Raw genomic sequence first — 13,955 nt, forward strand, 5'->3', positions numbered from 1 at the left:
ATGTTAACTTTGTACGTGGTGGTCATGGTCTTACATCAAAAGATCATTGCAGTCAATGTAAAAGTGACGCTAAATTGCTGAAACCCAAAAGAAAATGCACAAGAAAGATTTTGTTTTTCTCATGGGTATCCCACATTGTCATTATTGTTGTTCTTGAAAACATGCTCCATGTATTTATCAGCAAGAATTGCAGGCTGCAATATTTCAAAACTGTCTGAGAGATATAGAATAAGGTGGTCAAAATATTATTGAGAGGTCATTTCAGTCTACAGTTTATCCATCAGACCGTATGTATGTGGCACTGTACGTGGGAGGCATCAGTATTTGTTTCAAACTGGCCCAACCAATGCCACTTGGTCTCCGCACTGTTGCAGTTTTCAGCCTAGCTGACCTTTTGGACACACCCATACCCTCTCTCTCTCTCCCTCTAGCTCTCTGATCTATTCTTTCTCAAGAAAGCTGCCAACGGGATCTATTTCATTTCAATCCCCTAAAACCTGACAAACGATTTGCATTTTGCATAACCTGTCTGAGTGTCTGGTAAATGCTATTTACCCTTCTTTCTCTCAAAAGCTAATCATTTGCCTTGAATTTTCCATACAATAGTGAATCTCAAATGGTATATGTTCCATACATCAACAAACACATGATCCACTGAACAAAGCAAGAGGGTATCCCCCAAAAGAAAAAAAAAAAAAAAAAGGCAAGAGGGTATCGTATGCACCCCCCAACAAAAGCTGATCTTTATATTCAGGATGAAAAGACTAGCTCAACTATATTTGTGCAAAAATACTCACCCCTCTCCCTATCCATTTCTTTCTTCTGGTCAGGTGTCTATTGCGAGGTTTGCTTCATTTACACCCTTCACAACGCATTTGTCAGATTTGTGAATTGATGAAGACTCACATGAGGATCCTAAAAGAGAAAATGAATTATTGGGGCCAGAAAATCCTCAAATTATGTCCCACAAAATTTATCGATCCTTGGATCATGTATCATCATCGCAAAATCTTATAAGAGCTAGGTAGCTTATTATTTCAAATAGGGCTTCCTTTCTGTCAGCTTTTCGTGGTAAACCTAAACCCATACTCAAACCCTTGTTTTTTTGTCGGCAAGCAATATCAATAAATACTAATTCATGTGGTCATGCATCTACTTACGTCAGGTGTATTTCTTCCACGTTTTGATGTTGATAAATTCACGTACGTGTATTTGCAAATACTAGCTGATCAGGAAGTGAAGGCTGCTAATTGATAGCTAGACTAATGAGCATACTTAATCTATTAATCTGCTAACTGCAATGTTTTAATTAACAAATCCCTATATATCCCGGTAGCTAGTTTTGAGGGAAAAAAAGGGCCTACTCTCACTTAAGATTCTCCTCTAAAAATTGTTGCATACGATGGAGAATGCTGATCAGGACACTACTGAAGCCTTCCTCATGGAAAGAAGGGAAAAAGAACACTAAATTTTCCCTCCAATCACCATATTAATTCATAAAGCTGTACCGCATTGACGCCTATTTATCTCTAGGAACATCCTTTCGGTTTTCTAAACATATCCAAAATCACTTTCTAAATAATGTTTTTATATTTTTCCTCATTGCTTAGATCAATAGGAAAGAAGAGACAGCAACAAAAGTTGAAAGGAAAATGGATTTACAAAAACTTTGCCTACGATATTGGATGTGCTTTGGATCCTACAATGCTAAAGAAAAAGGAAGTAACAGAAAAGAAACAAGACGAAAAATCTAATAAATTGGCTCTCCAAGTAATTTGAAGCTCATACGTCTATAGTTCTTAGTAATTAAGAAAGCCATGGCTACATTAATGCAAATGAGCTAATTATGGACTTTAGATCATTTACTAGAATTGATGCTCCATTCGTTAATATATATATATAATATCACTGCATCGACTCATTATCTTGCTCTACTTCGGATGCTGGTTCATCTTCCTCTTCGAAGCCATCCATGCCATATGCTGCATGGCCGCTGCCAAAAGCCTTTATATGGTCTTTGAGAGATCTTTTGTGCTTGAAATCAGACCCACAGATGCAATACCAAAGCTTGCCACAGTTCTTTTCATGGGTTCTCCAGTCACCCCTCACTGCGAAAGCCTTGCCGCATTTTCTGCACATGAACGGCTTAATTCCATGCTTCCTCTTGTAATGTGTCTGAAGAGTTCTGAAATCTTTAAGAGGCTTTGCTCTCGGGTGATCAATGTTGTTCCTGCACCCTGGTGCACAACAATAACAAGGAAGCCTAAGCATCCCAGTTGGTTGGGTGCCCCTCAGTGATTCGGGCCCTTTTCTATACTGAGAACCATGCCCCCACATATGCATCTGCAAAAATTTAGTCACACCAAGAAAAAAAAAAATTAAATTTAGCAAAGAAACAGCGTCCAAAGTACTGCTACGTACATATCCCAGATCAACAATGAAAAAAAAAATGCATGACCTAATCTATATATAGGAGTAGAAGTTCGTGAGCAATATGTTCAGTCCACTAATTAATTTTAGCTTCTTGAAAAATAGTAATTGGGTTTTGATGGTGTAGAATCTGTAGATAATTATTTAGTGTGAGAATTATCTATGATTTCCGCTTTAAATTTGGGGGTTTAGTTTACAGATAAAGATGCGAATGTTTGGTCTTTGAATTTTTTACTGGCTGATAAATTCAAAGATTTTTCTCTTTTAGATTTATGGAAATTTAAATAGGCATTTGAAAGAAGTTAATTCGTACTTCTCACATGAACCTTAGTTCGAAATTTTCGGGCTTAAACAACGTCCCAAAAGGAAAGTCAAAAGTGGATTTGCTTCAGCGAAGGTATGAAACAGAAAGTTCACTTTGTTGTACACGAATTGTTCGGATTACGAGGTTCTTTCTCTTCACAACATCTGCGAGAGAAAACAAGATGTGAAGGATATGGAAAGACCAGGCCGTCTGGGTTATGGGATTTCGTAATTGTATCCTATGTTTGGGGTTGTCGTGTCTGAGAACCGTTTGTTGCAGACCGAAGGTTCACAAAGAGAACTCTATCTGTTCATGGATTAAGATCATGACCTGAGCCTCTGATTAAAGAAGCACTGCAATATTTCAGTTCTACAGACCTGCCGACGTGTGTAGCGCAGACTTCAAGGTACTATGAGCTCAAGGAACATAGCATGTATTGTTCAATCACATAAAGGGAAGGGACTCATGAATACTGATCATCTCAGTCTCAGTTTGATCAGAAAAGATTTCTTAATTCCAACCCCAATACCCAGAAACCATGCAAAAAATAAAACAAAATAAAATAAAATAAAATAAACTTGAAGACGATAAATCCCGGAGAAAGTCGATCTTAAAAAAAAAAAAAAGAATACCCAGAGGATCAATCTATTTTTGTCCTCTTTAAACTGAGAACAATTGAGACTCAAATCAGGCAAGAAAAGTCATAGACACAGAGAAAGAAAGTCATGGACACAGAGAAGGAAGGTCTATGTATCCAATTTTCTTTTCCTTCAAATATTTTGAAAATGTAGAAAAAGGAAGAAGAAATCCAGAAAGGAGAGGCAGAGGGGTCAAAGGACCTTTGGGGCGGGGGAGAGGGGGGTGGGGGGGATGGTTTCATGGGAAGAAACAAACCTGCATGTTGTTGTATCTATTGAAGGTCTTGCAGCAAACAGGACATGAGAACTGTGTTGGGCCAATGAGAATCTGAGAAGGAGTCGGGATCCAGTACTGCCCCTTGTTGAGCCTGTTCATGGGGTACCCAGAATCATCGCCATCTCCATGATCTTTATCATTGATCTCAGAGGAAGAAGCAGAGAGCATAGAAGCCATCTCAGCAGCACTAGGGCTTGGCAACCCTATATGCAGTGCAACAGTCACAGACTCATCGTCGTCTTCTTCTTCTTCTTGTGCTCTTTTGTTGATCTTGTCCACATCCATGGCAGTACTGCAATACTCTTCTAATTTATCTACTACAGGTTCTTGCTTTGTAGGGCTTAAGCTTAAAAGAGGGAGAGCTTCTTTGAGAGGAGGGGATGCAGGTGGGGTTTGGTAGTGGAAGAAAGAGTTGTTGTTTTGGTTGATGAAGAAGTCGTGAGCATAGGGAGGGTGTGGAGGAGGGTTTGAAGGAGGGTAATGGTGGAGAGGGTTGAATTTGTATGGACCTGTGAAGAAATTTGGGTAGGGGTCAGCCATGGTGAAAAAGGCTGTAGGGGAGGAATAGTTTCCCTGTGCTGGCTTTGCTTTTATAGAGAGAGAGAGAGAGAGAGTACAAAATGGCTGAAGGGAGTGGACGGTGGTGAAGAGTGGGGAGAGTACTGATATACAGTGCATAATTGGATTAAAGTAAAGGCGAGTGGAAGATAATTTAGAATCACCCAAAGAAGATTAAAATAATAATTATAATTAAATTTGATTAGGATTGGAAGAGAGAATCTATGAATTTTATTATTTCTTTAGCAGAATCTATGAAAATACCGTTACCGGCCGTTTTGTGGTTTATGAGGTCCCTGGTAATTTCCACTCATGATTTCTCTCTTCTTCTTTTTCTTCTTTTTCTTTTTTAAATAAAAATAATTTTATTTATCATCATCACACTACACATCACATTTATTTTAATTTTTTTTCTCACACACTACACATCACACCTATTTTAATTTTTTACAATCAGTCAACCTGACATGCGTGTCATTGCATAAAAATATTAAAGCTCTTTTCTTTTTTATCTGATTTAAATTTGAAATTACATATAGTCGCCTTTAAATTTTTGCAAAATTATGCAAAAGTTATCATGTATCTATGATCTTTCTTTTAATTTAAATTAGAAGGCGTTCATGTAGATATTATTATTTTTCATTTTTCTATTAACTTGGATTTAATCAAATTAATTTATTTTAATTAATTAATTATTGCGTGACCAATACGTGTATACATATATATATATATAAAAGGAAATATTTTAGTCATAAAGTAATTATACAAAAATAATCTCATAAATTGATGTGGTTTGATGCAGTTCGTCAGATTGTAAAATTAATTTTATTGTAAAGTAAATATAACAGATCAAATGAAACTACTTCAGTTAATAAAATTATTTTATATAATTCATTTACAAATATAGTAGTACTTTGAAAAATTTTGTGTTCTTATGCAAAGAACTTGGAATCGAATCTTTCCTAGATTACAAATGCTGATGATCTATTATTTGCTGGTTGGTTTATAAATTGAGTAGTACACCTAAGAGTATTTTACTCCGTGCCATATGTGGTTGGATTTCCCTTTTGTGGATTTATATTATTATCTGTGAATTTTCATTTTATTAATGTTGTAGCCTCATGTAGATCATCGTGATTGTTCGAATTTGATACATAAGTTTAGTACAATGGAAGAAAATATTATTTTTTTCAAATTAAAAACAACAATCCTAATCATCAAAAGATCATTGAAATATTAACCACCAGGACATCAAAGAAAAGGAACAGTGAAAATTTGTTTATTAATTTATTTTTATTCTACATTCATAAATATTATAACTAATTTATTATTGCATGTCTATATATATATATATAGCACATGAATTTTGCTATACTTCAGCTACTATTCACCCTCACATCTCATATTAACAGATTTTTTTTTTTTTTTTTATACATAGGGTGTGGGATATGGTATAGTAAATAGTGGCTGATGAGAATAATTATTCGTTTGATATGAAAATTCTCAAAACTTCTTATAATTTCATTCTTAAACATTACTCAAAGTTTCAAATACAAAACACTTTTCAATTTCAAATTTTTAATTTTTAATTTTTAATTTTTAATTTTTTTTCTAATCATTATTCAAAGCACAAAAATCAATACAAATTTTATAAACTTAAAGACAAAACACAAAAATTAATGCAACTTTTACAAATTTCAAAAAAATAATATTAAAAAATAATGCTCAAACAATTCTGTAATTTTATAATATTTTTATTTTGTTTTTCCTATCTCATTTTTCTAAACCTAACAAAAAATATTCACTCAAATTATTTTATTATTATTTATAAAATTATAAAATAATCCGAGCATCCAAACATGCCCTATCATCCAATTATATATTAAGGGTGTTAAAAAATAAAGAATTTGGTAAAGTCTAGTTCTAGAAAAATCTTAAGACTCGGTATTATATAAAATAATACTTTAGACAGATATTTGGCTAGACTGAGGATTTTGTTCAGTTTGATTCTCATTTTAAGTAAAATAAATAAAATATCAAGAATAAATAGTTCTTTAATTTAATTTGTCCTAAACCCCCATTTAGAAGTGGTTGCGGTAATTGGAATTCTGAGCGGTCCGGGCCCTACGGCCTATTACAGCTATTTTAGTTTGGAAAATGCTAGTCTTTCTACCAGGTGCTTTGGCTAAGATTTTTTTTACTTAATGATTAATAAAATATTTTTTAATGATATTATAATTTTTTAAAAAAAATATAGATTTAAAATTATTAAAAAATTACATATAAAAAAGAAGAGAGAGAGGGAGAAAAAGTAAGAAGATGAAATCCAATCTCAGAAGCCCCAAGAGGGGATTCCCAACGGTGGCTAGCCACTTTTTAAAGAAAAACTTTACACAATTTTTTATTATTCACACAATCTTCATATATTACAATTTTTAATTTTTATTATTTTTTTTATCAAATATTTAATATATAAATAATGAATAAAAAAATTAAATTAGTTTAAAAAGAATAAACTCAAAAAAAATTTAAAAAAAATTTAAAAAATTTGGTATGTGAAGGTTGGGGAAGTTGTGTAGTATTACTCTATTTTATATATAATATAAAATAATTATTTTAATCAATTAGATCAATGAAGTGCATAAAAAAATACGTAAAAATAATTGTGCATAGAATTTTTTTATAGAGAAAAGATATTTACAACTATAAATTGTGTAACTGTCACGTAATCGCTTTAAAAAAAATGAATAATTATGAGACCTACATAAAAAAAATTAATATTTTAATACTATATCCTACTCTTTTTCAAAACGATTACGTGATATTTATACATTTCATAATTATATATAAAATTACTCTTTTTTATAATATATATATAAATATATATGCGCGCGCCATGCAGGCCATTTAGGTTTCCGTATTAGTATTTCCCTTTTGCCCAGCAATTCGAATGTGTATTCATGATCAGTTGGACACGTTAATTCTTGCGTTGGTAGCAAACAATTAAATGATCATGAGAAATAGTACCATAGTTAGTACTCAATATACTGTAACTACTATTTATTCTGCGGTTGTCACACCGGGCCAGCTAGGACCAGTACCATTAATAAATAATTAAAAAATTTATATAAACTCTTACTATTCACATAACATCCACATATCATATTTTTTTTAATTTTATTATTTTTTATCAAATATTTAATATATGAATAATGAATAGAAAAATTGAATTAGTTTTAAAAAAATAAACTTAAAAAAAAAATTTTAAAAATATTAAAATTTTAAAAAAATATAATATGTAGAAGTTGAGAAGTTGTGTAACATTGCACGTAAATAAAACTGCTACATCCAGATCAGCCCATGAATACCTTATGGCGTTCACTTGATCCTGGACATGCAGTGCCTCATCGCATGCATGCACCTACCTTGTCCTACAATATTGTTTATTTAAGGACCAACATAAAAGCGTTAATTAGATTAACTAAATATAAAATAGAAACAATATTTATAGTTTTAGAATATATAAATCTTACGTATTCTCTTTAAAATAAGTGAATAAATCCGGTACTATATGAAAAAATAATTTATTTAACGGTAGATTCACTTTTTTTAAGATTATATTTAATACTACTCTATATAAATCATCATTCGTAGCCGTTACCGTAAGACCATCCAAAATGTGAATTGAGATTTTCTACAATTTTGTCTCTAATATCTTATATATATAATTGAAGATAGATAAACACAAGATCATGGACTCCACGAGCAATATTTAGGCTCTGTTTGAATACAAAAATAATTTCACCTCATATTTATCATCTTATCATTATAATTTTTTTAAATCTTTATACGAAATATAATAAATAATTCAATTTTTTCAAATTTTAAAATAATAATAATATTTTAATTAACTTTTAACTTTCATCTAAAATCATCTTATCTTATTATCTAAATAGAACATTTAATGCAGTAAGGTCGATCCACACGTTTTATATGTTTCTCTTAATATATATTCTTTAATTACCTCAATAAATAAATTATACGTTCTCAACCCAAATCCCATTCTCTCTTTGTATATATACAGATGATTTTGCAATTTGTTTCTACCACAAATATATATATATATATATATATTATATTTTTGAAACAATGGTGACATCCGCCATTGTTTTAATAAAGAAAAAAAAAAGGCTACTGTTTGTGAAAGCACGCGTTCTTTGGAGGATGTCACCCATCCCAAGCAAGAGGCCAGGGTAAAAGAATATTGTGTGCATCATATATATATATATATATATATCGTCGAGAGTAGGACATGATCTATGCAGCTGGGACATGAAGAAACTAACTATCATGTTAGAGTTTCAATGAAGGCCAACATTTCCATTGGTGTGCGCGCGCGCAGTAGTACTGGTCTGCCCGCCCAACTGCGACCTCAAGAGATTGTCGCAGTCCCCATAATACTGTTCTAATCAATCTTCTTGTGGCCATATATATAATACAAAAGGATATAGATGGAAGAGTTCATTTTCTCCATATCTAGATCACTGTTTTCTATCTCCGTATACTATGACTTTTTTACAAATAGTTTAATCGAATATTATGTAGTATCAGATGTAAGTACTATATCATTCGGCTACATTTACTTTTGGTACCATACTCAACAGTTGCCGTTTTGTTTTGTTTCTATCAAACGTATACACCAGCATGCATCAAATTAGGTCTGGTTTTGATATATAAAATTATTTCATTTTATCTTTCAAATTTTTATATAAAATATAATAAATAATTTAATTTTTTCAAATTTTAAAATAAAAATTATATTATAACAATATTTTATTCAATTTTCAATAAAATATATATTTTCATCTCATCTCATTTAAACTGCGTAAACTAACTCATATGTACAGATCTCTATCATGTAGTACTACGTCCTCGATCCCACAATTTGCCTAGCAGCTGCTAGCTTCCTAATCATGATTCATGACCACCACTACCTACTTACTGATTTCATTATCATTTTATTGATCAATAATTCAAGTTGATCAAAGATTAATGATGAAAAATCAAAACAATCAAGAACTTAATTTCTCATTTATTCGAATTGATCGAGCAACTACAGCTGGAATTAAATTAATTATATCTGTGCTCAAACCCTCATGACCCCTGGCCAGCTTGCTTTTATGTGAGAGGCATGCAGCTTTCTACTTGCGGCCACAGCTCAACGAATGTCATTACTTATATGTATTTTATCTTGCAGCTTGTTGCCTCGAACTTCGTAGTACTGCATATTTTCTAGCCATGAGGTACGTACTACTGTTTCATGTTTCTTGAATTGAATCCCCAAATACAGCTCATGATCAATCATCGACCTCTGATCACTAGCAGTTCTCTTTGTATTTCCCTAATTATCAAATTGATCTATACTTCAAATTAATCATGTGCATTTCTCAAGGGGGATAGCTATAATCCTAACTATATATATATATGTTATAAAAACAAGTAAAGATGGATCAAAACTTTGTTGCTAATGCGTGCAGAAATGCTCGATCTATATCTCAAAAGTCGTGTTACGTTACTCCCTGGTTGGAAATTCACTCTCATGCATATATGGGGGGCACTTACCTGTGATCACTTGCATGGTTATTGTGTTTCATGAGGTGGGCTTGTGACAAGGTAGGCCGGGAAAGTTCATTGATCATATTATAAAAGGGAAAGCGATCGAATTAGGGACCATTTTGCTGCATATATAGTACATATATATATAGGCATGTTCTCATAAATTTGTGGCTAGTATTTTCAGAATAGGGACATCATGTGGTACTAACATTCATCCCATGATGTTGTAATTTCAATTAAAATTGATACTTGCATACTTAATTTTAATTTTATGATATGTTGTGATAAGATTGATGTGAATCTTATCGTCATGATTTATACTTTAAGAGCATCTAATAAATTATAGATACCTGTGTATATATATATATATATCTCCTTATACTTAAAAAGTATCTACCTCTTTATAAACAGTGTTTTATGTTTGACAATTTTTTTCCATCAATGTCCTTGGTAGTTGGGTCTTATTACAATCTTCTACTTACTTTTATGTTTTATATAAATATATATATATATATATCTCATTATCCCTAATATTTTAAAAGTGTCTATATGAGATGAACATAAATGAATAGTAATTCGTGTTTGACACTTTTTACCCAATTTTTTCATTTATGCCCCTATCTTCCTTGGTCTGGGTTTGGGGCTTTAAATCTCAACCATTCATCTTGAGTCTCCAGATTTGATCCAACGGTAAAAGTTAAAACACTGAAAATAAATTAACTTAAAATAGATAATTAAAATATAAATAACATATCATACATTTAAAATCAACTTTAATTTATAAATACTAATATTTCGATATTAAATAAATGATGAAGTTTTGTTAAATATTTTTAAGAGAGTAAAACCATCAAAATAATTAGAGTTTTTAACATAATTTAAATCTCATAATATTCTTAATTAACTAAAATCATTTAGATAAAATAATTTTCTACAATTATAATATTTGTGTAAAAAGGGTTAGGATGATGAAATATTTTACAGTACTACGTAGTACCACTTTTATCTTAATTTATATCTGTTTTTATTTGACTAAATCACACTGATCTGTAATATTAATTAATGATATGTGTAAAAAAAAAATAAAGCAGATTCATGAGAATGAAATTAACACGAGCAGCACCATTCAGGAAAAACAAATTAATACAATATATCCCCCCACACGCATTATTTGCATTTCAATAATAAGTACGTACTACACACATAAAATATAAATTGAGTATGCCCACGAAGCCCAAAAGATCTTCTTTATGCTCTTTTGGTTGAATTAAACGACAAAAGCCATGAAAAAAGTGCAAACAGCCAAATTATACACCTCTCTCTCTCTCTCTCTCTCTCTCTCTCACTCTCTCTCTCACTCTCTGTGTTCATAGCCCCTACTTTGCTTTAAAATTCATGGGCTTTGGGGTTTGTAAACAATTAGCAGCTCGACGAGGAAACCCAACATCTTAGCGGAATTCCAGTGTGTGGATAACATGCATGGAGTGGGGGAAGCACTATATACATTTGGGTTTGTGATTAGTGTAAAATTAAATGTTAAACAAATGTAGGGATCAAAAGGGAACAAAATCTAACATCTAGTAAAAGGCCGGAGTTGTGTGTTGACCAGAGATCATCCCATGCTTCATATATATATATATATATATATATATGCTTTTATTAATTATTTGAGTTTCCAAGATAGCACGAGTGTGCAGCTTGCATTGTAACTTGCAAGATCATGTATATATATAAACACCACATTGAGTTTCCATGTCCATGTCTTGTTCTAAAACTTCCAAACATCTTTTCCCTGAATTTGCAAATCCCCATACAAAATCACCTCAAAAATAGATAAACCTCCGACTACTATTGCTTGTTTTTATTTTTATTTTTCTTTCGGTATATTCTAACATATCTAATCAGTACGTACATATGTTGTATTGCCGGCCGGTTTTCACTTGTTAATTGCCTTGTGATTTTAAATCGTTGTTCCCCACAGATCGTCACTTATTTTTATAGAATTTGTTGTCAAAAACCTGAATACGAACTTTACCTGCCCAAGCTAGGCATTTGCATTCTGCTCTACATGCACATGACTTAATTAATTCATTGTCGAATATCTTAGGTCAGAGGTTGTGGGACGTTGTAACTTTTATCGATCGTATTATAATATTGAATCCTAGTTAATAATGTAAACTAGGCAAGCAGAACCTGGATCGAGAGCTTATAAAAGTAAATGCATGGCGGATTCATCTGATCAAGTTCATACACACACATCGCCAAGTGGGACAAATAATCTTAAGGGTTGATGATTTAGGATAGAATCGATCGAGTAGTAGTAGTAGTAGTACTTCACTTGGGGTTCAAAAAAAAATAGTACAAAAGGCATGAAAAGCATAGACGAGTGAGAATATAATGATTGATCAGACTCGTTATAAATTAAATCGCTTGATCCGGCTGCAGGCTGGCCAGCTTGTGTATCAATCAGAACATGCATTCTGCGCTTTACTCTTATGATGTCCATCTGAATTTCCTAACTGCTTGAAGGGACAGTCGCATTTAATCCTTCGATCTCGATCGAAAATGATGTATGTTTTGTCAGAGACCAAGCAAAGTCATGGCCTGGCAGGCATCAAATGAAGAAGGGCCAAAATATATGTGGCTTGCTTGCTAGCTAGTTGAATTACCTAACAAAAAGAAACCCTCCAGCTCGAACTTGGATTTTGACACTTTCTGACTGCTCCAGAAGCTTTAAATTAAGTACTCATCTCTCCAAATGATATTGCTTTTTTATATATGCATGCAGCTACCCTACCTAATTATAATCAACGTACTCCATTTCCAGGTGGCACCAGGACTGGTTTATCTTTTACAAGAACATGAGGATATAGCTAGCTAGGTAGGTTGTGTCTGTCAATGAGCACTTCAAAACCCATTAATTCACGACAACTAGTACAATAATAAGAGATTGAATAGCCAGCCCTATTGCTAATATGAAATAAAAATCTGATCAAGTCATAGATTTATCTCAGCACTTTGCTTCTTCCCCCCACCCCCTTCAAATTATAAACCATAAAACAATCTTAGCCTCACAAAGACACTCACCAATTAGGATTTAATCTTGAAGTACTGTTGATCATCTTTTGAATGGGGAATTTGGCTTCAAAGTCTGGCTGGAGAATCGCCATCTTTCCTGTGAGCTGTGATGGCACATGATCAGTACCACTCCTTCACACAGTCCACATCACAATGATTCAGTAACTCTGTTTGACAGGGCTTTGGCGCAATCTTTACAAGTCATTGATCAGGGAAAAGAATATACGGTTGGTATTGAAGTTATTGGCCGCCTCGGAAGAGTCCAAAAACATTGTCATTTTCATTCACAAGTTTGATAGACTTCAGTGGTTTAGTTCGGCTTCTTGCTGTGTTGTCACTATCGATCATGAGTACTAACTTATTATTTACATTAAAAAAATGTTGTTAGTAAATACATACTCCAAATGGACGTTGATATTTCAAGTTGAAGAAATTTAAAATTCAAAAACTTTTAATTTTTTTTTTTTTAAATTACTCATATAATATCATGTGATCAGTGATGTGATAAAATATGTCATTTATATGGGTACTGCTACTCACTGTACATTTCTAACTAATTTTTAATCATATAAAACTCAAAACCTGAAAATTTTAAAAATTAAAAATATCGGTAGAATTTCAGTTATTTAGTATGTTAAGTGGTGTTTTCCTTCCATGCATTTATACCGATTTGTAAATATAAGGACTTATATAAAAAAAACTACTCCCATTAGGAAAGAAAAGGGACATAAATACTCCAAAAAAAAAAAGAGAGAATCAAAACTATGCGGCCAATATTTAACAATTTTTTTTTCTAAACATAAATTTTATATTTTATTTTCTAATAGGTGTGTTTGAGAATAATTAGAGGCAATTATATTCTAAAGAAAAATAGCTACATTATAATTACTTTATAATTTGAGGGATGATTGTAGAAATTGATGGAAATTAATGCTTAATCCACAAAAAGTAATACAAAAAACCACAATACAAACTGTTGTAGCTTAATATCTTACAACATTGTAACTCTTTTTACTATAAAGTAGAGATAATACACCACTTCAAGTCACATCAA

At 32.2% G+C, this 13,955-nt stretch overlaps 1 protein-coding gene across 1 annotated transcript; it reads right to left on the bottom strand.

The window, feature by feature from the left end:
* Positions 1-1,642: 1,642 nt before the first annotated feature.
* On the bottom strand, positions 1,643-4,279 carry LOC108986074 (zinc finger protein WIP2-like). The gene is made up of 2 exons (XM_018958597.2): positions 3,629-4,279; positions 1,643-2,343 (listed from the first exon to the last, which is right to left on the bottom strand). Exons 1-2 carry the CDS (start codon positions 4,187-4,189, stop codon positions 1,906-1,908), a joined length of 999 nt encoding a protein of 332 aa, XP_018814142.1. The 5' UTR covers positions 4,190-4,279; the 3' UTR covers positions 1,643-1,905.
* Between the last annotated feature and the right edge of the window lie 9,676 nt (positions 4,280-13,955).

The sequence above is a fragment of the Juglans regia genome, chromosome 3, assembly GCF_001411555.2.
Source record: "Juglans regia cultivar Chandler chromosome 3, Walnut 2.0, whole genome shotgun sequence".
Lineage (NCBI taxonomy): Eukaryota > Viridiplantae > Streptophyta > Magnoliopsida > Fagales > Juglandaceae > Juglans > Juglans regia.

Coding starts and splice junctions, on each gene's coding strand:
- LOC108986074 (XM_018958597.2), bottom strand. CDS start 4,189: ATGGCTGACCCCTACCCAAATTTCTTCACAGGTCCATACAAATTCAAC. Junction 2,344..3,628: donor ATAGATACAACAACATGCAG/GTTTGTTTCTTC, acceptor AAATTTTTGCAG/ATGCATATGTGGGGGCATGG.